Source organism: Astatotilapia calliptera, chromosome 10 (assembly GCF_900246225.1).
Source record: "Astatotilapia calliptera chromosome 10, fAstCal1.2, whole genome shotgun sequence".
In the NCBI taxonomy this organism is placed as follows: Eukaryota; Metazoa; Chordata; class Actinopteri; order Cichliformes; family Cichlidae; genus Astatotilapia; species Astatotilapia calliptera.
This window is the reverse complement of record NC_039311.1, coordinates 27,771,892-27,798,628: the sequence shown is the minus strand read 5'-3', so window position 1 is coordinate 27,798,628 and position 26,737 is coordinate 27,771,892. Positions and strand designations below refer to the sequence as shown.

The 26,737-nt window shown below is 40.6% G+C and overlaps 2 protein-coding genes across 3 annotated transcripts; one reads left to right on the top strand and one right to left on the bottom strand.

The window, feature by feature from the left end:
* Nucleotides 1-2,620: 2,620 nt before the first annotated feature.
* On the bottom strand, nt 2,621-18,756 carry rcc1l (RCC1 like). The gene is made up of 12 exons (XM_026182578.1): nt 18,533-18,756; nt 17,571-17,856; nt 17,243-17,372; nt 15,592-15,720; nt 12,655-12,721; nt 12,026-12,077; nt 11,615-11,699; nt 10,733-10,914; nt 7,994-8,081; nt 6,542-6,715; nt 4,480-4,565; nt 2,621-3,992 (listed from the first exon to the last, which is right to left on the bottom strand). The coding sequence occupies exons 2-12, from the start codon at nt 17,853-17,855 to the stop codon at nt 3,915-3,917; spliced, it is 1,356 nt and encodes a 451-aa protein (XP_026038363.1). The 5' UTR covers nt 17,856; nt 18,533-18,756; the 3' UTR covers nt 2,621-3,914.
* Nucleotides 18,757-20,959: 2,203 nt separating this feature from the next.
* Nucleotides 20,960-26,681, top strand: tlcd5b (TLC domain containing 5b). Of its 2 annotated transcripts, none has more exons than XM_026181336.1 (4): nt 20,960-21,228; nt 21,775-21,966; nt 23,167-23,684; nt 24,816-26,681. In XM_026181336.1, the coding sequence occupies exons 1-4, from the start codon at nt 21,168-21,170 to the stop codon at nt 24,912-24,914; spliced, it is 870 nt and encodes a 289-aa protein (XP_026037121.1). In that variant the 5' UTR covers nt 20,960-21,167; the 3' UTR covers nt 24,915-26,681. The 2 variants fall into 2 exon arrangements, with proteins under 2 accessions (XP_026037121.1, XP_026037122.1); XM_026181337.1 differs by having other exon boundaries at nt 21,161-21,261.
* The last annotated feature ends 56 nt before the right edge of the window (nt 26,682-26,737 follow it).

The following is a 26,737-nucleotide window of genomic DNA, read 5'->3' as shown; positions in this document are numbered from 1 at the left end:
ATTTCTTTTACATTTCCCTGCAATATTGACCAACAAATCACACACTGTACTTTTTTCAATTGCAGAGATGTTTGTGGCATCTAGTTATCATGCATAAGACTGGATGTGGTTCATTATATACAGTGTCATGTGTCTTTTGAAGCCTCAAATTTGGTTAGGGTGAGGTTAGACTTGAAGGGCATGTGCAGAACACAGTGCAGCTTTCAGAAGGTAAAGAACCAGACACAAAAACATAGTTTTGGTTCAGCATCATCACAGATGTTAGTGCTGCACCTGGTAAATTGTTCATGACTAAGCAAACTTGTTTGGGATTGACCAAGTTAATCTCCATTATGCTGTCACCAACTGTGACTATAATCATGCGGACCCTTCTCACTGTTCCACAGGTGCATCTGTGAAATAATGCCTCCTCCTAAACGCCAGATATGGGTCAACTCATCACATAATTTGAATGGGATATTAAAAGTGGTGAATGAAGTTTTCCTCTCAGCCACGCAAACCAAAGCTTCTCCTGCACGTTCTCAAATCCTGCTCTGCAGACGGTCGCAGGTCGTACGTTTTATGCTCACTCTGTAATTTTGCGTAAATACATTTCCGGGCTCTTCAGAGGGCCGTCAAGTTGTCATAATGATGAATGGCCCAGAATACAAGAGCTCAGCAAAGAGAACAAAGCAAAGCAGTGCACATCGGGCTGACTTCAGCAATACTCCGTGTTCTGTGAGAATTAACGTGTCCATCATGTTGATATCAGGAAACCCGAGTTAGAGTCGAGGTTAAAAATCAGCTTAAAGAGCACGTGTGAGGAGTCGGATCAAATCAGGTAACAATTAATTTTATGGGTTCAATTCTTACAAGTCTTTCTTTCCTACCAATTCATCCGTTTTCTAAACCGAAGTTTGTTTCACTGTATAGAAAACAAAGATGTGCCATTTAATAGTCAGGTGAACGGATAAGATTGCACGGCGATTAAAATTAGTCACAGTTTGCCAGTTGTTTTGATTACATTTTTAACACACAAAATTTAGTCTAGAACGTGTTTGAAATACAGCCACAGTCATAGTTATTCTTTATGAGTCTGGGGTTTTATTGCTGTTATGCTTTAAGTAATAGATTTATTTTTAAATTAGTCAACATTCCAGCAATTAAACCTTTTAACTATTAGCTCTGCAGATTCAAACTTGATACAAATGTTACAATGTAAACTGGAGGTGGACCAATTAATCGCCGCCTCCTTTAGCTGGAATTACAGTCCTTTAAAATGTGTTCAATTCACTTTTATTTATATAGTCCCAAATAACTACAACAGTGCCCTTTATATTATAATACTTTTTAAACCCTTCAATATTAGAAAGAACCCCAAACAATGAGACGATCCCCTGTGAGCAAGGACTTGGCGACTGTGTGAAGGAAGAACTCCCTTTAAACAGGAAGAAACCTCAAAGAGAAACAGGCTCAGAGAGGGGGGGGGGGGGGGGCAATCAGCTGGGGGTGAGGTAGGAAGGAAGGCAGCATGGGAGCATTTATCATTTATAAGTAAACAAGCACCTGTTTCAGCTTCAATATTATCCTGACTCTTACATGTTTATATGATAGATGAATTGTTAAATGGGGGAGACTGCATACATGTTGAAAAGTGTGTTTCAGGAGCAGGTTGTGAGTGCATCCAATTTGTGACTCGTACCGTGATGATGAAACTTCCAGGCAGGAGGAAAAGAGGAAGTCAGAGAAGATTTGTGGATGTAGTGAAGGAAGACATGCAGTGCACTGGTGTCACAAATCTCAAACAGGATTTGTTTCTTCAAATTTAAGCTTATTGTAACTGATACTTCATCTGACGTGCACCTTCCTAAAAATGTAACCACATGTTGCATCCATTCAGTACAGTCCAAAAAAGGATGGATAAACTCAAAAACAGGAACTCGTCTGCCAACTTTAGGCAGCAAAATTGCAGAGCAATGTAGCCAGACCAAGCCAAAGTATAAACGCAGCATCAGCCACTCTGTAGGCTCAAGATAGGTTTTAATGCAGAATTATTTACCCAGCAGCAGCTGTATGTCTTCCTCCCATTGTCCCCAACTGGTCGTGGCGGACTGCTGCCGTTCCCCAGGGCTGGTTCTGCTGGAGGTTTCTTCATATTAAAAGGGAGTTTTCCCTTCCCACTGTCGTCAATGCGCTTGCTCATAGGGAGGGGTCATATGATTGTTGGAGTTTCCACTGTATTATTGTAGGGTCTTTACCTTACAATATAAACTGCCTTAAGGTGACTGTTACTTGTGATTTGGCGCAATATAAATACAAATAAAACTGTCACACACGAGGTGGGGTGCTTCCTGAACAGGTTGCCAGCCTTTTACAAAGACAGGGCTAACAAAAAGACAACCGCTTACTCTCACGTCCACACTTTGGTCAATTTTAGAATCGCCAATTGTCCTAAGAAGCATGCGTTCGGTCTGCAAGAGGAAACCCACACAGGGACAGGAAGAACACGCAAACTCTACATAGAAAGGCCGCAGTGGTCAAGAAGGGTCAAACCATAAACCGCATGACAACGCTGCCTCTCCACGACCTCCAAGAATAGGAAAAAAGCTCCCAGGAAAGCTCTACACATATGCAGACTGCATCATTTAAAACTCTGGCCTTTTATTATGAGCAACCACCACTGTAACATTTCATACATGAGAAAAATATGAAGAGTTTTTGTGAAGAAATTTGCATAGAAGTTATCAGAAATGAAGAGGTTTTTAAGTCTAATACATCAACAAAAAACTGATGTGCACATTTATTTAAAAGTGAATTTATTTTGATTTAGGATATAAAAAGCCAATCGCTTCTTTGCCATTCAGTGATTTTCACGGGAAAAGCAGACACAACATAAACAACTAAGCAAATTGTTCCTCTTATTTCATTTTACAGCCATCAGCAGCCACTTTTCAGCCCCAACACTCCTACAATCAGCATCCTCTCACCCTGTCAGCGCGACACGATTGTAGTTGCTGTAGATTTTCGCTGCTTGCGTATGCAGAACGTGCGGGCGCGACCGATGACACGGGAGCTCGGGTTGTAAAATTGATTCCTCGAAACCTGTTTTCTCCCTCGGGCTGAGTGCCTTCACCTCTATTTGCAGTTGGCAGGGAGATAATCATTTCTGTGGATTGTTTTGCTGTCATTGGTTTTTCAACAGCTGCAGTGTTTTACAAATATTTTATCGTGCCGCAGAGATTTAAAGCGCTGCTGCATAATGTTTGAAATAAACCCAAACCGTACGAGTCTGTCGATGGCACGCTTCACCGGCCACATTTTCCTGTTGTTTCTCCAGTGTGGCAGCAAATGAGTCACACGTGAGAGAAAATTAAAGTTAGAACCACATCGAAGCTGGTGAGAACACGAGTGACAGGGACAAAACAATAGGAATACTGCTGCAGCTAAAGTTTATTTTTATAATCACTCTGTGTGCAGAAGAGCTGTTTAGTCGATAAAAGTTCCGTTTTTAGTCCACAGTGACCACATCCAATGTCTCATTTTATCCAGAAGCCAAATATGTTCAGTGTATTCTTAAGAACAGCAAATTTTCACAGAAAGATTCACTGTTTTTCCCACCACAGCGTCACTGAATAATCAATTAACTGACGACTCGTTTGAGCTCTAGTTGTGATAAAATGAGGCTTGGATGTCTTTCCCACATGACCTTAAGAATAAAGAATAAAGTGAGCAGTGTCAGTGGAAGTTTGCTGCGCAATCATCCGCTCTGCCCTCCGCTGACGTCAGCGCGTGACCGGGTCCACCGCCTGTGGAGAGCAGCTGGCTTCGCCGCTCCACACCGAGCCTCCAGTCGGCTCTCCGGGGCAGCCGGGGGTCAGCGGGAGGCCTCGGCCCAAACATCCAGGCTTAATCCACCGCTGGTGAGGACAGGAGGCTCACAGGAGGGACTTCGCCAGCGCCACCATGTGGTCAACGCCACACGCTACATCCACCACTTGGCCTGGTACAGTCACCTGAGGTGGAAAAATAACCCACAAGAAGGAAGTCAACAACAACATAAAATGGAAGGAAGTAAGGAAGGAAGACGTGCAGTTTCTGTGCTTTTACTGCACATACAGCGAGGACAGAGGGTTTATTTATGTTCTTTCTTTTGTACGTGACCCAGGATTTCACAATGTGCAACACTGACAAGAAGTGTGAGCTCTACACAATCCTGTTAAAATGTCTTGAGAGGACGTGCTGATAGAAGTCTGCAGACTTAAATTGAAAATCTCAACAGGGCACATACAGGTAGCGAATATTTTATAACACCTTCACACACAGACAACCGTACTTTTTTCTACTTAAAGCACACAAAATTTTCCCCAGAATACAGATGACACAAGTATATGGAAAAAGCATTTATTTTGATCCAAAGGAAGAAGAAGTGGGTCAAAAATAGACGCTCAGCTGCATGGTTTTCTCTTTGTTTGGATGACTAATACTGAATCGGTGTCTTACCCGCCACGGGAAGTACTGGTCGTCTTTCTTCCCGATGCCCAAACAACCCCTCACATTCTTCCCCCACACGAAGAGCTCACCCCGATCTGAGAAGCAGACATTTAAATAAATAATAATAAAATAAATATCAGTAAGCTGTGACCACAGATTAGAAGGATGAAGCATGGAGCAGTAATGTAATAACAACAAGTTTCAAGTTTATTCATTTATATAGCACTTTTAAAAACAACAGTTGTTGACCAAAGTACTGTACAATAATAAAGACATACCAAATAAAATAGAATATAGATTAAGAAAAAATAGACTTTGTGCACATGGTTGATGATGCAGATTCCTGCATTGCTTCCCGGTAAAAAAAACAAAACAAAAACAAAGAAAAACCCAGCAACATAGCAGCAAATGCAACGAAGACATAAACACGAACACCAACATATCTGCACTGCCAATGCTTCAAGATAGAAAAACTACATTAAAAGGTTACACACAAGCCACCGATGATACAATATCCACAGATGAGAAAGAGGTTTGTCACTTAAAATAACACAACTCCCAAACATATCCTTGATATTCAACTTCAGCTAATGAACCGTGGACACCCTGAATGTGCTCGTCTCAGCTACACAGTTCAGGCCCTTTCCACCTACTCTTCAAACGCATCCGATCAGAATGTTTGAACCAGAAGATGAACTGAAGCACCAAAGGTGGAGCTGAAATCAGAGCGTAACGGGCCCTGAATTAATTAAAAGGCAGTTACTAGTTCTTAGCGAGCACTTCGGTCAGTTTTGGAGAATTTAACCAAACCATTCAGACCTCTGGATGGTTTGTGAAAACTCCAGAAGAGGAAGACGTCACCTGTAGCCTCTAATACACCAAAGGAAGTCAGTAACACATTGATCATCTTTTATTGGCAGTATTCAATTAAAAGGAAAAAAGAAAGAAATCTTCCTGTTTTTCTTCACTATTTAAACTTTTCTGCTTTGTTTACAGTTTCTGTCAATTAAGGGAAAATTTCTGCGCTTCAGTTATAAAGCAAAGTCTGGCTAATGAGCTCCCAGTGCTTCATATGTTTCCTAAAGTGTGAGCCTAAAGAGTCGTGCTGATGGGTTTGTTCGATTCCAGTAGCACGGCTTTACGAAGTAGAAACACTGAGCTGTATTGTTATACTGCTTGTTTTGGTCTCAAGACCAAAAGAGAGTAGGTAGAAGTTAATACTTATCAAGACCTACTTACTGTTAGTCCCTCCCTATGTTACATTCTAACAGTGTTTTTTATATACACACTTAAGATCGAACTACCACCCCGGGCTTTTCTCTGTGGAATCAAACACAGGACCTTTATGCTCTGAGGGAGCAGCTAACCACTGAGCCACTGTGCTTGTTTTTCTGGTGTTAAAGACTTCCTTCTGGATTAAGAGAGCACCTTTCTGACACAGCAGTGCAGTCATAAAGGTCAGGCTGACAATGGTCAGATCAGTGCAGCGTATTCAGAAATCTCAGGCTGGTGGCCTCACCTCTTTGATTCATTAGATTTATTCACTCAGCTTTACGCAGCTCCGTCTGGAGTCTTAACGTCTCTTTTCACAAATGCAGTTGGTCCTCCCTACAATAACTTCAAGTTACCCTTTTACTCACTAAACTCCAAAAAACAATGAATGCTTTTAGGAAACGAGAACAACTCAGTCTGAAGTTTTAGTGCCGTTGGCTGGTTCCAGCCTCAGCCTCGGACTAATAAAACCTGGCAAAAGAGATGTTTCCAGTCCAGTGTTTCAGCGATAAAAACAAGACGAGACAGACTTTTTCATTTCAGCGCCATAAACACACTGCATCACCTGACTCAGCGATAAACTGTTCCCCCAGCGGGCACGTCCGCCTCTTTTTAAGCACCTGAGACTGCAACGACTGCACTGCGAGTTTTATTCTTCCATTTCTTATCCGGGCTCAAACAAAAAAAAAAGCAGAAATCTGAGCAATAAGGCAGGAATATTGTAAAGAAGCATCACTGTGCAGGTCAAGATGTGATGCTGATTTGACGTGGAGAGTTTGTGTCTTTTCTGTGCGCATACCTGTCACTGCAGCAAAATGGCTGAGGCCACACCTGATCCTGGACACAACACCTGAGGGGTTAAACTCAGACCGTCCAAACAGTGTCGGGGGAATCATCTCTGGGGTCGAAGACTCTGACAGTTTGGGGCCTTTTCCAAGGATACCATAGCCCCACACAAACACCTCTCCTTTGTCTGGTAAGACACACAAATACCGGACTTTAGAGCTCGACTAGGAGAAAAAGCTACACATATCACAAAACTACGAGCCGTTCTTTTACAACTATCTGACAGAACGGCTCGTTCTAAAGAGCTCTCTGAATGCAAGCGTAGTCCTGTAACTGTTACAGTTCAGTCTTTGGAGTTTCTTCCCTCCTGGTCCTCAGTCCATAAGCGGCATTATCACAAATTAGCAACATAGTTACAGAGCGAGGTCACTGAGTGAGAACCAAAAACATGACTGATGAAGACAGCAAGCTGGTTATTATTAGTAGTATTGCAGCAGTGAACACAGATACTAAACATTTTTAAATAAGAGCTGCCTTTATTCACATAAACCCTAACCATCATTTTATAGAGCTGCCACATGATAAATGTTAAAAGTCACCAAAGACTAAATGAAACGTACATGTCATCTGTCCCCTCGGGCTAGAGGAATCTTACCTTTTGACCCCCCTGAATGTTCACCCAAAATGCTTCAAGACTTTATAGTTTTATAACCTAATATTCAACACAGCCTCGTTATTTTTTATTCAGGAGTAGAGCATAGAAGATGGGAAAATGGACTAAACAGTTAATACGATCACAGGACCTCTTTACTGGGAGTAATATGTAAGGCAAAAAATGGCAGCACAAACAACCTCCACAATTATTACACATGATTAGAGGTCCTAGGGTAATACTGATCCCGTGTTAAAGTATCATCACTTATGTACAGCTGAAGGTTTTATATAGCTTTCATTCTGCATTCATAATCACCAGTAATGAAGAGTGTTATATCTAACATGTAATGTGCAAGTCTGATTGAGTAAAAGTGGAAGGAAGCTACTTTTCCCCAAAAATGTCTAAAAATAGGACCAGAAATGTGTCACTCAGTCAGGATGAATTTATTGGAAATCAGCCTGCCGGTTGACTCAACATTGACCGAAACAAACCACCCACCGCTCCAAGGATGAGTAAAAGCTCAGTTTTAGCACGGTACACTGATGTTTACCTGAAACAGTTAGTCACAGTCTGCTACCACGTCAAAAAGGTAAATGAACAAACAAGCCAGACATGATAGGAACAAACTGGAAGCCAGACATCCAAAACTGTGCTGAGCGATGCTACCGAGAGGCCACGTGTGGAGCGACTGCTCTAGACTCAAACTAGAAAATGCATTTTTAATCCTACAAGCCAGACAGTGTAAAGGAAACTTTTCCGACACAAATCGTCCGCTTTTGTTATTTTTCCTGTTTGATTGTGTGAACTGACCGTTGAGTATGGCCACCTGTGTGCCTCCACACGCTGCCTGAACCACCTTTCCGCAGCCTTTCAGAGGGAGATGACGAGGAGAGTTCATCTGAAAAATAAACAAAAGAAAAATGAATAAAAGATATATCTATATGAATAATCGAGTAAACGTTGAGTTTGGTCTCTCTGCAACGTGCTTTCTGTCTTTTCCCCCAAAGCCTTGGCCTCATCCAAGAATTATGAACAAATCATTAAAGGCAATAAGTCAACTTCTACAAGTTCCTTTTTGGTCCTAATTTTATACATCTGATTGAAAATATGTTCCTGAAATCATTTACCAAGAGATTAGACATCCGAGGACATCTAAGGACTAAAAACAGTTTCAGTTAGAGGCAAAAGTTCTGCATTCAAACTGCAGCATGCAGTAAAGGTAGCATTTACACATAAATACTCAACTTTGGACGACGCTTTGAGAATCAAGTGGAGACTGTGAGTAAGGCTGACATTTCTTACAGGCAGAAGACAAGTCAGCCTGCGTCAGAGTCCTCTCTCTACTGAAATTACTTCCTGCGATTTAGAAAAGAGTGCTTCATGTGTAAAATGTGCAGGAGGGAGGACTCAGAATCGTTCTCCAGCCGGTAATAGACAACCTGCTGTATTCTCACATGGGCTTAATCTGACATCTCTCAGACTGTGTACTAGGAAGATGGCAAGTTAAAGGACGTTTAATGTCCAATTTAACTGCGGTGGAAAGTTGTGTTCTCACTCAAGGCTCTAGGAAAGTTCAGAGCTGATGGGCTCAACAGCTGATGGAAAAACAGCTTCATAGTGCAATGTAATGTAATGCAATGAGTTAACTGCTTAGCTTCACATTAATGCACATTAATTCAGTCTTTGTGACACACAGCATCTTTAAAAATGCAGGTTTACAAAGTGTTTTAACAGCAAACAAAAGCAGATTACTAAATTCAAAACAGAAAGCCAGACATTAGGTCAGGATAAGACACGCAGAAGAAACACTCAGTAAATGAAAGGTAAAAATTAATGGTCAGCATAGTTAATGGAGAAAAAGTATCTGAATTTCAGGAGCGGGACCAGACCTCCAAACAAGCTCCATCTGGTTCTCATCTATATATATTCCCCCAGTTCTACAAGGTGTTTGTTCTTGTTTACATGCCTCACCCTCCCTCCTCTTTTTAATTCTTTAACTTCTTCACTTATTTTTAGTAAATGGGGATCTGCAAGGCCAGGGAGTCGCTGCCAGTCCCATTCAAGGCCTTCCACCAAACCGCAGCTAAATTCATGTCCAAGTCATTCACCTTTATCTACTAAACACTGTCAAACCTCAAATGAGGACGTGGGCCCAGCGAGTGAATAGTAAAAAAAAGCTATGAAGCAATTTATCAGAGAAAAAACACACACAAGAAAACTGAACACAAATCTATAAACATGTGTCTTTAGTAGCGATAAAAGGAGATAAAGCTTAATTCTGCAAGTTTTTTTGTAAGACAACCATCATCTGATGGCAAAAGCATGATCATCTTTGGATTTAAGCTCAACTTGGAACAGCCAGAAAGAGCATGTGTGGGGACAGACCCACACATGCTTTAAAAGTAATCCTTTCTTTCTTCTTTCAGCTGTGGGGTCACCACAGCGAATCAGCTGCCTCCATCTCACCTTATTCCTGCATCATCCTTCAGTCACACCAACTCTCTGCATGCCCTCCTTCACTACATCCATGAATCTTCTCTGTGGTTTTCCTCTTTTTTCTCCATATTTAACACGCTGCTTTAAAACTGATCGGTAAAATTAGTAAACTCAATGCTCAACTCAGCTAACCTTTTCACTCCCTTTGATTTAAATCACAGACCAGTTTGTACATTAAAGTCACGTCAATCTCTGCCCGTCTCGTGTAGTCAGACTCCTCTATGCCAGTGTTTTCATAGTTTAGTGGCTCTAATAACGTCATTTCTGGCACTGTTGAACTTTTTAGGCTTTCATCTGATGATTGTTTGATTTGAAGTCTACAGGATATAATTCATCACACTGTGAACTTTTTCCTTTTTACTGGACTCTATGAATCCTGATCACCCGCAGTGCTCAACAGGACGGCCTTAACACCCTAAACACACACACCCGCCCTCTCACATCATCTATAATTGACTGAGTCAGGACTCTTCCAGACTCTTCTAAACCAAGGCACAATGTACATTTCAAATTCCTTTAATTTTAAATATGTTTATATTGCCTATCCTGTAAAATAGTCAGATGTCTATTCATATTAATGTACAGAATTCACCTGCTTGCTGCTACTACTGCACATTCACCCAGTGTGTGTGTGTGTGTGTGTGTGTGTGTGTGTGTGTGTGTGTATGTATGTATATATATATGAATGATGTTCTTCCCCTACACCCCCCCCCCCAATTTTTGCACATGTCAAGGAGCGTGTCAGGCTACATTTCACTGTGTGTTATACTTGTATAACTATGCATGTGGCAAATAAAGAACCTTGAACCTTATATTAGGACTATTTGTCGGCACAATCTTATGAACCTTTAACAACAAATTTCTCTGAAATTTGTTCTTCAGTTCAGTTCTAAAAAATGTAAAAAAAGAAAGAAAAAAATAGTGGCTACAGTAAAGTGAGCTGCTTCGCTCTGACGGCGTGGACAGATGAGTGACAGGTGGAAATGGAACCAGGCAGAGGCTTCAACCAGCCACATGAGCGGGCCCTGTTCAGGCACCATCAGTTCCCCTCACCTGTGTAGCCTGTGTGACAAAGGCCAGCTGCCTGTATTCGGAGTTGCCCCATCCATACAGCTGCCCATCTTTGGAAACAGCCAGGCTGCAGTCCCCATATGTACTGATCTGCTGCACTTCCACCCCGGCTAGATCTCCTCCCACCTCCACCGGACTGGAACTGATGTTGTGGTGCCCCAGCCCTGGAATATGAGATGCTGCAGTCAGCAAATGTCTCCAGAAAATTATTAAAAGTGAAAATCTTACAAATAAAAGTTATTTAGCAGCAACCAGGGCTTAAAATCAATGCCAACGTGGAGTTCATCTGATGGCTACTAGAGGCTGGCTAGGTGGTACAAATCATCCAGTAAGTCTCTGCTTCAGTTTTTGGTGAACTTATTTCTGTTTTGTTAGCCTGTTATTTAGCTTTAAGTAGCCACTTGTACTTTTATGGATGCAGCTTGTTAATCAGCCAATGTCATAAGCTGGCTATCATTAGCAGGTAACTTGACGTTCCACCCTTTCAACCACATGAGGGCTTTTCTGGCTCCCTAGAAACAAAACGGCAGGGGCCAATTATAACTCTAAAACTTCAAAAACAATCAGAGATTGAAGTTGGCTCCAGCAGGTTTTACCTGAAGTGCCTAAAAAGCAGATAACTGCTAGCATTGGTATCATTATCAGTCGTATACCCCCCCCCCCCCAAGAAAAAGAGAAACTTGGCAATAATTTTGTTTTGATATACTAAACTGTATGAACACATCGCTGTTAATGTTATATGTTAAAAGCCACTCTACTGAAACAGAAATGTCCACTGTAGTAAAGATCACTTTTTTCTCTTTATATCTTTTGGTGTTCAAGGTTAGTGGATGCCGAGTTTCATGACATGCGACGCGCACTGACCCGTCTGTCCATCTGCACCCCATCCACAGGCGAACACCTTTCCTGTCTCTGTGAGGAAAAGGCTGTGGTCCTGCCCACATGCCACCTGGAAAAAGTAATAAAACACACATTAACTTCAGTGGTTGGTGTCACATCAAGCCAAATGCTCAATTAATCCATCAGGAAAGATAAGATTCAAGTAACGACCTCATGAAAAAAAAGACTAATTTAATGAATGGACTTCTGAGAGGAGGTGATTAGTGTAGCAACAGCACCAAATGACATTTTAATACGCGTACTGGGCAGGTGTTAGCATGCTTAAAATAATCTGGATCTGGACAGGATGTGAAGCAACCAAATGTTTGGAAAGGGAGGGAAATGAGACATAGAAAAACCGTCTGTCATCACTGCTCAGACACAGCCTGCACTCACCTGGATGACCCTGCTGCTGAAGCCCTCTATCTTGTGAATGATGTGACTGCCACTGTTGAAACGCAAGAAAGAGAAATGACAGATTCATCACCCAAGCATAGCAGTGCCTTTAGGAGATCGCAGCAGCATGCCAGCCTTCCTTTAACCTCCCGCCAGCATGTGTAACCAAGGCAAAGAGCCAAGGGAGTTTTCGATAGAGCAGTGATTTCCAAAGCGAGGGTCACAGCCCAAGGTGACATTTTCAGTTTTCTACATACATTTGAAAACTATAACTATAAGTTACAGCTATAGCAGAAAAAGCTATCAGGTTAATGTGGCCTGTGTGGCTCCTCCATGCATGTACTGTTACCGACTGATTCTAAATTAGCCATAGGTGTGAATGTGAGTCTGAATGATTGTTTGTCTTCCTGTGTTAGCCCTGGAGACCTGTGCAGGATAAACAGCCTCTCGCCCTGTGACACCTGGGATAGGCTTCAATCGAAAAGGCGGTCTCATATGATTTCCAAAATAAAAGCTTCAATAGAGACCAAAGACGCTTCCAGATGAAATCGCCGAAACCTGCTGGTTTCTCTGTGACATCAGAAAATTGCTGGTGTATTTCACCAACAGCAGAATACAGAAAGACACACCTGTAGACTTCATCTTCAACTATCCGCCTTCCACACTGGCCATAGGCGTTGTTGCCCATACTGAAAACTAGAGAAAAGGACAGAACAGAGAGAGGAGTGTGAGGGTGCGAGAACGCATCGTGTAAAGTCACATTAATGATTAAGACTAGTTTAATTTAATCAGTTATTATTCATCTCTGGCTCTCTTCCACAGTGTATCTTTTGTTCCCTCCCCTCACCCCTAACCAGTCACGGCAGACGGCCGCCCCTCCCTGAGCCTGGTTCTACCGGAAGCATCTTCCTGTTAAACGGGAGTTTTTCCTTCCCACTGTCACCAAGTGCTTGCTCAAACAGGGACACTGAATGTTGGGATTTTCTCTGTATTATTGTAGTGTCTTTACTATACAACATAAACCACCTTGTGAGGTGACTGTTGATGTGATTCGGCACTATACAAATAAAATTGTTTTGAATTTAATTGTTTAATTTATTAACATTTTTAAAACATTTCAATTATCCAATTTTTGTCATTTTTGTGTAAATGAATTACTCTTTTTTTAATTTTAGACATGATTAGAGATGGCACAATACCACTTTTTTATGTCCGATACCGATACCGATATCATAAATTTGGATATCTGCCGATACCGATATGAATCCGATATAGTGTTTTTTAATCAACAAAACTGTTTTTTAAATATCTTGCTGCATTTTGTATAAGTTCATACTCAAGTTTAAAACAACAACTACACTAAAGCTATTCTGTTATACCTGTATGCAAAAAAAAATATTTCATAGTTCAGCAATACTGATCAATCTAATAAACTTAAACCTGCACCATCCTCCCTATTCTGGTATTTTAAAGAGTACTTAGCGTAAATATTAAGCAACCTAACTAATAGGGTTCCAACTCCCAGCAACAACAAAAATAAATAAATAAAAAATAGGGAACCACCCCTCACGCTCCACCTCATGATGCTTAATCGACGTAATCAACCTTAATTTGATGCAGTGTGAAAAAAAATGCACAGAAATCAATTATTTTTCAAGAAATATTAAATAGATTCAACATCTTTCTTCAACAAAATTGCAGACTGCACAGATGGTACCTTCCCAAAGGAAAAAGTACTATAGCTTACTAGGGTATATATATTAGACTTAATAGTTACTATATACAATAATTGACTTCTATTCATTTTACATCAAATTAAAACTTTGGGTGTAAGATAATTATTTATTAAAAGCTAGACATTTTAAATGAGAATAAGAAAGAAAAGTATGTCTTTGTTCTCCCTTTTCCCTGTTCATGCCCTATCGGCCCCCCTGGCTAAACTTTGCTAGATCCGCCCCTGCACAGTTACCAGCGTCAGCTACGTAGAAAAAGATCCTGGTGTAGAAAGTAATATTAAATAAATTCTAACAACAGCTGATCAAGCTTAAATGTGCTGCTGTTGTTCAGCCGCTGGTTTCCTCTTTCTGGTGCAAAGTGGGCCAAAAGCAAACTAGAGACACGGACTCGCGACAGAAAAGCCGATCAGCTGATCGTTAAGCAGTTTCATGATTGAAGTAGCAGCAAGAAGAGGCAGTCGCTCCATATATCGCTTGTTAAGCTTAACACAGGAATGCTTTACAAACATTCAGAGATGGACTTACACACTTGCTTTACTTCTCTCGGGGATAACTTTGTCGGAGATGAAATGCCGGGTTGCTAGCGAAGCTCCAAATGCTATCCAGACCACCCACAGGTCCCGCATGCCACAGCTGCTCTATCACGTGATGCATACTGCTCCGACGTGCTAACGTTCTGAGGTGAGTTACGGCGTGTTGCAAGTTTTGTGAGGTGCTTTCGTGATATTTAATGGATCGGATTACATTTTTTATTTTTCTCCGATATCCGATCCAGTAATTTAGGTCAGTATCGGACCGATACCGATACGTAATATCGGATCGATCCATCTCTAGACATGATATTACATAACAATATATTGCATGTGTCCCACTCTACCTCACTAAAAACTGATTCTCAAATAAAAAAGAAACACCTGAGAAGCTCAAAGTGTTTTAGATAAAGTTGTTTTTAAAAGCTTTAATGGACTCTGCAGTACATGCAATGAAAAGCTGTAAGATTATTGACTTTAATACTTTGATTACATTTAGTAGCAACAACAATCTGCTATGTTGTTTAAACTAAGGTTTAAAAAAGAGATAGTTTGAGTTTGACAGAACAGCTGTCTGGCTAACTTCAGCTGCAGAATTAAACGCTCTGTATGCTCTGCAAACAGGTGCACCAGGCTTTGGTCACACAGGCGATATCAAGGACAGCAGAAACATAACCTGCAAGATGATTTTATACATGCTGTTTTTATGACTCGGTGGCCACTTAAAATACAAGTAATTTAGATAACTGCATAAATACTCATGTCAGAAAAATCTAAAATATCAGCTGCAGTACCCTTTAAAACAACGCACCGCAGTAGATCGCACTGTGTGTTAGCCACGACACATCTTTCTTTTGTCAGAAACTAGCCTCACAAATCTTGGGAGTAAATGTTTACCAGCAAATTACCACCAGTTAAAACAACATCACAACAAAGCACTCTGCAATTTAGCAAAACACAATAAAAGCCCATTTAAATTAAAAAACAGAAAAGATTCTGGCTGGCAACCAAAAGTGGCAAAAAGCCTTTTCACAAATTAGGATTTGAATGAAGTAAAACGCTTGTTGGAACATCGGTCTGCTAATTTACTGAATGTACCAGAAGACCTTAATGAGCTTTCTGCATGAGCTGTAACAGCTGCCTGATAATGATTCATTTTTGGTTGGCGGTGGGTGGATGATGTAAAAGGACACATGGTGTGACAGGTGGCTGAAAGGTTTCTACAGGGGGGGGGGCGACATGCTCCGCAGCTTTTTGTGGGTTTGGATTTAGGCTGGTGCGGAAGGTGTGCGTCTCTTACCTCCCTCTCGGTCAGTGAGGACTAGAGAGTGAGCCCGGCCACATGCAACCTGAACCACTCTGGTCTGCAGAGGCTCGACGAGAGGCAGGGCCACCGGGGACGGCTCCAACACGTAGTCGTAGCTCTTATCTACACAAACAGGGCGAGACGACACATGAACAAATAGCAGTGATGCTCCTTAAGTAATATTAATATAAACTTGTTAGAGAAACACTGTGAAATGGAATGTGACACATGGAAGAAACACACTCACAACATATCCCCGTGCTAACACAAGAAGACCACTCCTCAGCTCTATCCCATAGACTATATGGGATAGATATATACCCTTGTAGATATATAAAGGATGGATATAGTTTATGGCAGGTTACCACTTTAGTTTTCCAAATTACACATTACAGCCACTTGGCAGCTTTGACTCACAAATGTAACCCTAGAGAGCCGATTATGGTCACTGCAATGGTCTTATAACGTAAAAACAGTGACGTCACTGTTAAAGAGGGCATGGGTACTTACTGCAGTATTCGCCATTCAGATCGACCCGATATATTAGCAGGAGTAGAAGATATTGAAAACAGAAGCAAAGACATCTTTAAAAAGCCTCCTCTTTGCTGATGCTCTTATCACAGGCATGGTAGGATAGCTTTTATTACCCGTTACTTTCCTGTTAATAACTTTGTTGCAATTCACTGCAATGATCAACTTTTCCTCCATGAGGCTTCCTAATGAACACGCAGGAATAGCGGCTCTATTCAGGGATCCCTCCAAACATCAGAGCTCCTCAAACTATGACTAAAGAGCCCAGCCAGCCTATGGAGGAAACTCATTTTGGCTGCTTACATTCATGGGTGAGGGTTGGGACGTAGATGGATGGGTACATCGAACGCCTCCCCTTCAAGTAGAGCTATCCCTTTACCACAACAGTCCGATACCAACGCAAGCTCCACCTGTCACAATTATGCATGAGATCCCTAGATACCAGAACTCCCTTGCTCAAGACAGCCTCTCTTTGGAAATCAGTGGGAGCATTCAATTGATTTCTGGCAGCTTTCAGTGACTGAGAAGCAAAACTGTTGAAGCCAGAAAGTCTTTGGTGGCTCTCATGGGAAACATAATTTACAAAATGAACACCATGCTTTATTCAGTAAGTCTTGGAACTAGTGATTGAGACCACAAACTCATTAGAAGAGTTTCTACTAAGCACATGGATCATGTGACCCAGTACAACCCCAAAATTTAACCTCCAGCATTTGTCTTAACTGCAGACCTTAGTTGTGTAAAAGTTATCCTAATTTCTGGGGTACTTCTTTACTTGTCTCTCCGCTTCTTTTTGCAGACAGCAGTTGCCCCCTGCTGGCCATTAGAAAGAATGCAGGTTTAAGGCACTCTGGCATTGGCTCTAGTTTACAGGCCCAGAAGCTATGTCCCTCCTTGCTATGCAGTTCACATGTATTGTCTTGTACATATATCCTTACCAAAAAAGAAACTTCAAACAAGACTTCACACAGTAACGTACCAGCTACAGATGGTCATCTTATTTATATAGACAATGTATAGCATCGCCATCACCTGATGGGTCCAATAGCCATTCTTCTTTCACATCCAATGTTCTTCAAACTGTCTTTAAAGAAATAAATAGTTTCTGTCTTACGGCGGTCGTGCTGAGTGCGCTGAAAGCCCAACTGAGAATTTTTGTTCAGGCCCATGCCCCACAATTTGGTCACATCTTTGGATGGAGACGCGATGAGAGTGAAACCGTAACCACAGGCAGCAGAGGAGATCTGCAACAGCAGCAACAGAAAGCAAGTTCAGCTTTACAAAGCTCTCTTAAGACATATAAAATGGTTTGTTGACATGGGTATGACTGGCAGCAGCAGTTTACCTGATTTGACTGATATTTTATGAAGTTACACCTAAATAACAATTACTAAATCTTTAGAAGCTCAACCCATAAGACTCATACTGCCGGCCGATTTTACCTGTTCTGCAGTCTCCAGGCGGTAAGGAGTAAGCTGGTATTTGCGGGGCTTCTTCCTGCCGCTGTCTGGGACTACAAAGGTAGGGATGCCAAGTGCACCAGTGAAGCTGAAGCCCCAGACAAACACTTTATGGGTTGGCTTTTTGTGCTGGCCGACATACTGGAAGACCGGATCACTGCCACTCTTCTCCTGGGGTCTGGATGCTTTGCTGAGTGTTGCATACCAACAGACTTGAAGGCCTGCTCTCATGTGCCGGGGACACAGTCGCACATAGGGAAAAGCCATCCTGTAGAAAAAGGCAGGGATAGGGAAAACAATAGAGATGAAGTTGATGTGGTTGTTTAACCCAACTATACTGACATTTAATATTGCAATGATAAGCCACATTAACTGTTCTTTAATTCAAAATAAAAATATTCTTTACTTTTCCATTTAAATATATCAGAATTTTTTAATTGCCTTTACAGAACAATAAAAATATATTTTTGTTTTATCAAATTGTGTTATTATTTTTTAAAAATGTAATATTAATTTGTAGGGGAAAAAACACACTGCCACATTTCATTTACATTTTCTATCAAATTAGGCGTTCTGTAGTTTTACAAAACTACACACACAATACTAGGAGACTTTTACATTTTTATATAAAAGCCTAAAGCCTAACAGTAACTTCGGCATGGACCTGATCCACAGTAGCTTTGATTAAATGCAATTTATGCCTTGGTTAACAATTTAACGTTAGCTGTCCCACATTAAAACAGGCGTACTAAGGGACTCGTGAGCATCCATTTTGGGTTAAATTACACTAAAAATAGCTAATACTAAGTCTTCGTAATCAACCCCGATTTTAAAAACGGATTATAAGGATTTGAATAAGGCATTTATGATTAATCTTATCAGATTGTACATCTGACGCTGCGGAAAGGTAGTTAAAATTAGGTTAAATTTGAAGGGACTTTCACCTCGTGTTCGTTCCAACAGCAGCCACTGAGCCGGGGTAAATTTCTCTTCTCTTCCAGTTAGAGCCGCATTTTGTAATGCTGAGAAACTCACTCGGTATCTACAGAAATGATGACCCAGGTGAAATTATAGGAAAATGTTTCAGGGCCGTTATTCCATGTTTGTTTAGGTCAACTTTCTCCAACCCAGGATGCAGAAGGACCCTCTTCCGTCACGTCTGTTCGCCTTTAAGAATAAAACAACAGCGCCGCCTGCTGCCCTGGAGCTCCAAAAGCGCTCTACAGGTACAGCCAAGGTGAACAGATTAAAGAATGGCAGGAAATATGTGTAAATCATTTTAATGCTGTAGCTGGAGATGACCTAAATGACTTATATAACTCTGCCTAGCTATGTCTACAATAAAAAAAAATCATAATTTATTAGAAGATTTATTGTTTTGACTATAAAATAACACATAACTAAAGCTGTAAAACCTAACAATGGAGTAAATAGATTTGTATAGGTCAGAAGTGCTTTGAAAGCCAATCAAGTTTCCACAAATGGAAGTAAGCAATATCAAACAGCCTGGAAAGACACAAAACAACTTCAATAAGACTTGAGCAGTGGAGGAAAAGATTCAAAAGAGAGGCAAAATGGCCAAAGACATGCAAAAGACCAAGATTACAATATGATAAAAATCACACAGATGTGACTGAAGTTAAAGCAAATACAAGAAAAATTACTGCAAAGAGAGAAAATGATGCAATCAAAGGTGAGAAGAACAACTATGAGATGCAAAATGACCACAGAGTGGTTAAAAAAAATGACTGCTGGAGGATGTAAAACATATTCCTTTGAGTTAAGATGGTACTATTCTATACTTAGCTTCTCTGGATCATATTTATATTATGTTGTTCAATATCACTTGTGTCAATCAAATTACATCAACATAGTATTATAATTGTGTCCAGGCTGTCTACAGTTTCCTGGCTAATTCAGCACCTGTATATGTGTTCACTGTTATGAAAGTAGCATAATAATCTGATAGAGTAATAATATCTGTTATAGCTTTACCTTCCTAGCCGATAATCTACTCGGGTGTCAGATTAGAGCTGATCTGGAAGTGGGTTAATGCTGCAGAGCTGTCAGGTGAGCACCCGACCTTCGCCTCACAGGGTATTAACCTGCCGTAGCAGAGGTGAATGAAATGCCTGGAGGGTCACATGTGAAAACTTCTGGCCTCGGTGCTGCTGTGAGTATTTTCTGTATGTAACTCACCCACCTGCATCAACCACCTGCCCTCAGAGCGCACACTCCCCCTCTTCTGAAATGTTTACAGGGTTTTCTAACTACCCTGAGTGCAGTTTTATTTATTTATTTATTTATTTATTTATTTATCTAATTTTAAAATACAAGCATTACTGACTTGATCGTCATTATGTCAGTGAAATTAACCATTTTACAGAAGAACATAGTGTGGCATCTGCTGTTATGTCAACACAGTATGGACAAAGTCTGCAATATCCAGGTCTGGTGTGTCATCTGCTCAATACATCACAGATTTTGGCCTCTAATCCTGCAGTATCACACATATCAGTCTGCCTCCTCTAAATGATCCCCATTCTGTTTTTAAGTCTCTATTTTCAGTCAGTGTCCTATTTATGTGGAAGGCAGTTTAAAGTGCTGATGAAATGCACAGGACGGCAAAAATTAATAAAAACAGACCAGTGCACATCAAGTTACATATAGAGAGACTGCTTTACAGGAAGTAGCAAGCAAATGCTAAAAAAAACCTCTTGCTCAAAACAACTGGGGAAAAAAACGAAGACACAAAGATCTGAAAAGTGGGCTCGAAAGTGGCCTGGGTTGGTGATCTTTTTAGACACTTTCTTATTCGAATGAATGGGGAAAAATTCTGAAGTATTTTGGGAATTTCACAACAACTCTGACAAATCGCTACCAAAAGTCACATCACAGTATTCCCAAATGGGCCCAAGAAATGATGTAAAATATGTGGGAGCTTTCTCAAAGCTGCGAGACGAGATTTTAGGCGGACGAAGAAGAAGAAGAAATTGGATAGGCTCACTTAATTTCAAAGTAAAACATTACTATGTGCAGTTCATTTCAATTAAAAATAGTCCAGGTGTCATAGGAGGAGCTGTAAAGTGAGGAGAGGCTGTGACAGTACTTTTGCTTTATGCAGGTGGAGCTGTATCTGAAATACTGCTGTTCACATAATTGTACAATTCTATCATCCACCCATCCGAGCATCCACTATACAGTTCAGTCACTTATCCCGTCTTCACTTTACTATTATGCATGTGCTGCTCTGCAGCCTGGTATCACCCGCCCTGTCCAAAAGCAGGTATGTGCAGAGAAGAGGAGGCTGTAATCCTTTAAGAGGATCAAGTCTGACTTCCAGGGGGAAGGGAAACAGGATCCACTAACTGTCCATAGTAGCCTGCACATGGCATATCTGTCATCTTGGCCGAGTGTGTCCATTAAAAAAAAATGCTGAGCTGACAGAATTTTGATGGAGGCTTTATGGAGCGTAAACAGTGATGGAGGCTGAGGCTACCTCAGTGATGGAGTCCATATCTACAAGCATCCTGAACGTGAGGACGACTGAGAGGAGGAGGAGTTAAGGCAAACCACGGCATGACTGTTCTATTTCAGAATATGGACACGTACTTTGGTCAGCAATACCCAGCAGCCACAGGTGCATTATTGCATAAAATCATTTTAAATTAAGGTTGGTTTTGTTTCCAAATCTAGCTTCTTTAAAACCTGCTTGCTACCGATTGGTTAACACAGAGTTTACAGCACACTGTAATGTACCCGCAGATATGAAGAAATTTCAGCATTTTTATTAATGCACAAACTGACATTTTATATAATGCCAGGCATGTTTAGCTGTGTTGTCATTAGTTAGCAGCAGGTATGCCTTTGCTGCTTGGTGCCCACAAGTGTTTTTAAAAAGTGACGTTTTAAAGAAATTGACATTTGTTTTTGACAATAAGCAAGTCACAGTTTAAAGTCAAATTTTACCTTATTATGTCATCACTGTTTCAAATAAGCTTGTTTTCATTGGAGTAAATAACCCATTAACCCTACATGGACTCAGTATCCATCTACATGGTTAACCTAATATTGTATGTAAATATGTTCAAATATAAAATCAACGCATTACACTTTCAGTGACTTCTTCTTAGATCCAGTCTCATGTAAAAGACCTCAGATGTGTCTGTTCTTCCCAAACACACAGCCATGCCGATGCTGGAGGTCATCTGCAGCCTGATTGGCTGGCTGTGTCTCTACTTCTTGTTCGTCTGCACCTTCACCCAGCGGGGACCCGAGTGGAACTGTCGCCTGGTCACGTTGTCCCACGGCGTCCTCATAGTGCTGCTCACAGCCTACGTTGTTTTCGTAGACGGACCCTGGCCCTTCACGCATGCAGGTCAGTGGATCAATAGACATGTTACCAATGCAGTTACAAAGTATAGTTAGTAATTTAATTTAATTTAATTTAATTTAATTTAATTTAATTTAATTTAATTTAATTTAATTTAATTTAATTATGCTCTCTTTCTGGTCATGTGGTGATGTAAATTCAGACTGGTGCTAATTATAGCAGTCTACTGTCCTCACTGAGAGTTAACAGGATCAGCAGCATGGCGCTGATGTTCAGCATATTTTAAAATTTAATGAAAAGTAAAGTGTAAATCAGTTTGGTGGGTAATGGAGGTGAAACACATTCACAGTCTGCATTAAATGAACCAATAAGTCAGGTAATTAATCACAGAGTGAAAGGATTAATGTAATCAGTCCATGAATGAATCAATATAAGCACAGTTTTAATTAGTTTGTGAATTAAAGACAGTGATTTAAAAAAAATGTACAAATGATTATGATTGAATTTAGGTCGGTATAATACATTTAAATAAAAGTACATAAAAATAGCTGTACCAGGATGGTACATGTGGTCTATATAGGGCAAAGGATGCTAAAGATGGAGGTACCAGGCAGGAGGTTAAGATTAAAAGCACAGAGAAGATTCATGGATGTATTAGTGAGGGTTGGTGCAACAGAAGCTAGGGATTGGGTAACATGGAGGGAGATGATTCTCTGTGGTGGCCCTTAAATATCCAAAAGATGAAGACAGCAAAGAACCAAGCAGTCAAAAACCTGCAGGTACAGGTGTAATTTTCCAAAAAAGTGGGTTTTATGGTCCCGAAAAAGACACAGAAATATATCGAAACCACAAACAAATGTAAGTAGGTTATTGTAAGAAATACGTGGGCCCATAAAAAGAGGTCAATTAAACAGGATCCACTCAAAAATACTGCTAACCAAAAAACCCTGACTTATCCAAATGAGCACAAGTCAAACTATGATTTCATTCTCATAAGTATTAAGCCTCCAAACCTGAGATCTCTTGATACAGCTTTAAATATAAGGACTCTCAGTTTTATAGGCGACTTCATTATAAACCAGCTTTTTACAGTTTGCCTTTAAATGTGCAGCATACAGAGGTGCACGGTATGCTTTAAACACCTTCACGTTATTTCTCCAAGCACTAAATTTGCATTAAGAATTTTTTCATATAATAATAAAGAAAATATTAAATACAGATGACCTTCTTCTTATCATCACCCAGGTACAGAAAACACAGAGCTCCAGAGCTTCGCCCTGGCTGTGTGCCTCGGCTACTTCTTCTTCGACATGGGTTGGTGTGTATTCTACCACACGGAGGGCCCCGTCATGCTTGCACATCATGCTGCCAGTATCGCAGGCATCCTGCTGGCTTTGCTGATGGGAGTGTCAGGCTGTGAAACCTGCGGGGTCATCTTTGGCAGCGAGCTCACCAATCCCCTGCTGCAGACCCGCTGGTTCCTCCGCCAGGTGGGCCTGTACGACAGCCTGCTGGGCGACGCGGTGGACCTGCTTTTTATTTTACTGTTTGCCACTGTTCGCGTGGGAGTCGGCACGGTGATGTTCTACTGCGAGCTCACCTCTCCTAGGACTTCAATGATAATGAAGCTTGGTGGAGTGGTTATGTACGGGCTGGCATGGGTGTTCATGGTTGACATAGCCAGATTTGGCTACAAGAAAAGCAAGGCTAAGTATAAAAGGTGGATAGAGAACCACAAACTCAAAGACATGGACAGACAAAAGGTGGGTGGACATTCAGACAAGAGTGAATGAAAAGCTAACGTTCTGTCTAAGGGCTTCAAGAGCTCTAAAGGTGCTATGTACAGCATGAGAATAATAAAAGATTACTAAATATTTTTAATATGCTGTATAGTATGAGTCCCCAGATAAAAGAGAAAAGTTATTGCTTATCATGAGCGCACTCTAACCTTGTTTTAAAATGCCATGGGTTGCTTCATAGCAAAAAGTTTAAGTTGTATTAGCAACAGTCAGCTTTAGTAGTCTAAATGTCTGATGTTTTTGCATGCTTATCCAAAAAGTACCAGCAAATTTATTGCGATGGAACAAAATATTCATAGCACAGAATCTCCTGGGGTATAATTACAGGAGGACAGAAGTTTAAAATGATAGCTACACTGTGGGACTCTATCCAGGGGTGCCTCCAGATTTTCTTCATAGGGGTGAACATATGGGGGCCACTAAAAATATAGGCTACTTGAAAAATGTGGCAAAAACGAGAGAAAGAAATTTTTAATTTCCTGCTATTAAAATTGATATCACTGAAAATAGGTACATATCAAAACAAAATAAGATTTTGAAATCCATATTAAACCTATTTTTAACTGATTGATTGATTGATTAACTGATTGATTGATTTACTGGAAATCTCAACCATCACTTTAATGATTCTCAGCACAGCTGAGCAGAAGCAGCTTAAGATTCATTGTCACAGAATCGAGTTAAGTTAACTTGTTCAGGAAAACAAGCAAGTGTTGGATCATGTAAGAGTGTGAGCTGTTGTCTGTCTCTGTGTTGGCCCTGAGATGCACCTGTGATCTGCTTGGTGGAAATCAAAAAGTATCAACCTATAAAGGACTGAATTCAAAGACACTCCTGAAATCAAAGTGAAGAAATTATACAGTAGGCTAGTCCTTTTTGCTTGTATGCATGTCGACAGCTTCGGGCCATGCTCCTAATGAGACGACGGATGGTGTGCTGGGAGATCTCCTCCCACATCAGGGCATCACTGAGCTCTTGGAACGTCTGAGGTGCAACCTGGGGGCATCAGATGGACCAGAATGTAATGGCCCCGAGGTGATCTGTTGGATTTATGTCAGGCGGCTTTTCAGTGATATCAATTCCTTTATCCTTCAGGAACTGCCTGCAAACCATGGCCACATGAGGCAGGGCATTGTTGTTTGGAGATATATCCATGGATGGATGCACAGCTATACCGCCACAGACCTTCATTGACCTACCAACAAACTGGCTGTGCAGACTGATGTTACAGGCAATATAATGTTTATATGCACAGAGCGCCAGTGATGGACCTGCCAATTCTGGTATTCTACGGCAAATGCCAGAATACCAGTGCCAGTGAGTGAGCACAGGGCCCACTCAAGCATGTTGGGCCCTCGGTCCACCCTCACCAAGTCTGTTTCTGATTGTTTGCTCAGAGATTTTTACACCGTTTCATAATGGAGTTATTGTTACTTGCTATTTGGAAAAAGTAGCAAATTATCCCGCTGCGTGAATATACGAGTGCTTTGTAGGACATCTCAGCTATTTTCCATTTTTACAAAATGTGTCAAACAGTTTGTTTTTTAACTACCATGCGTGCTTTGGAAATGTTCCTGGATGTAGAGTTCAGCTAAAGGAGGGCACTGGATCATGAATTACTGCTTAGTGACCAAAATCTAAGTTGTATTGTTGTTTTTATTTTTTATTTTTTGAATTATTTAATAATAAAATGCTAATTTAATTGGTAATTCTGACATCTTTCACACATCCCAAGAACTTTTCAGGGACTGCACCTGTATAAAGAATGATAAAGTGTTTTAATAAAGTTTGAATAAGTGATTTAAGGTGTTCAGTTAGGTTGAGATCTGATGGCTGCAAAGAGCATATATAATTCACAGCTCAGTTTTATATTCATCAAACAGTTCTTTGACGCTCTTCCCTTTGGATCTCTCAGAATCTCTTCTAAGGGGACAACTGCACTGAAACCAGGCTTGATATCATAAGGTGGCACATTCACATTTTTTCCCTTTAAATTAGTCTGAATGAGTTTGAAACTTCTTTTTGTTTGAGCTTTGTTCCTTGGGACAACCTTTATAAAGTATAGATCTGATGCAGTACATTGTTTTGGGGAAGAAAAACATGCAATATAATGTGTGTTTTAATCAAGTTTCATTCAATACTGTAGATACATGTTTGCTATTAGATGTTTTCTGTTCTGTTAGCTTGTCGTTTCCACTGCTGTTCCATCATGTTAGTGTTTTCCTTTTTGTTTTTTGTGCGCATTTTGTCTTTTTCCCCCATCTCCATTGGGTTTTATTTAATGTCTGTTGTGTGTGTGTGTGTTTTTTTTTTTTAATTCTTTATTTTTGCTAGGCCACTGTAGATGACTATATACTAGACCAGAAATAGTAATAGTAAATTTCATTCACTAAAACTGAAGCACAAGCTTGTATATGAATGTGGTATATTATATTGCCTTCTCTGGTACAAAGAAAGGCCATATTATACTATATACATTTAATAAACATGCACCAAAACCATAAAAACTTAAGTTTCATAAGTCAGAGCACCTGTGAAAACTATCTACAGAGGCCAAGCCTGTTTTGTTTTTAGTTTTCTTTTCTATCAGGATAAAAACATGCATTTAAATGCCATGAAGTTATTATGTTGGGCATTTTAATATGGGAAGCGGCCTCTAGAGTCTGTCTTAAGTAGACATTCGATGAACTGTTTTCTGCACTTATTCGTTCTAAGCAGCATGAAGATGTGAAACTGTACTTTACAAGACTCAAAGACGGCCTCTATATTGATGCATTTAAATTGGTCAAATCCTGTAGAGTCCCACGTTAAGTCACCTAGCATTAACTGACAGGTTACTATTCCTTCCTTCTAGCTCTAAAAACACCCGATGATTAGACCCATAATTTAAAATCAGAGGTTTCATAATGGGTCCTTACAAACTCATGTTATACTCCTCTTGTATCCTCTATAGAGTGGATCTGATTGAGAAACCAGTCAAACGGTCTCCCGATACCATAGCAACCTGTCAATCACAA

Bases quoted from the DNA above. Each gene is read 5' to 3' on its own strand.
- rcc1l (XM_026182578.1), bottom strand. From the start codon at position 17,855: ATGGCTTTTCCCTATGTGCGACTGTGTCCCCGGCACATGAGAGCAGGC. The intron at 11,700-12,025 runs GTGAGTGCAGGC...TACTTTTTCCAG, and splicing joins TCAGCAGCAGGGTCATCCAG to GTGGCATGTGGGCAGGACCA. The intron at 8,082-10,732 runs GTGAGGGGAACT...TTTATTTTTCAG, and splicing joins TTGTCACACAGGCTACACAG to ATGAACTCTCCTCGTCATCT.
- tlcd5b (XM_026181336.1), top strand. From the start codon at position 21,168: ATGACTGTTCTATTTCAGAATATGGACACGTACTTTGGTCAGCAATAC. The intron at 21,967-23,166 runs GTCAGTGGATCA...ATCATCACCCAG, and splicing joins CTGGCCCTTCACGCATGCAG to GTACAGAAAACACAGAGCTC. The intron at 23,685-24,815 runs GTGGGTGGACAT...TTTATCCTTCAG, and splicing joins AAGACATGGACAGACAAAAG to GAACTGCCTGCAAACCATGG.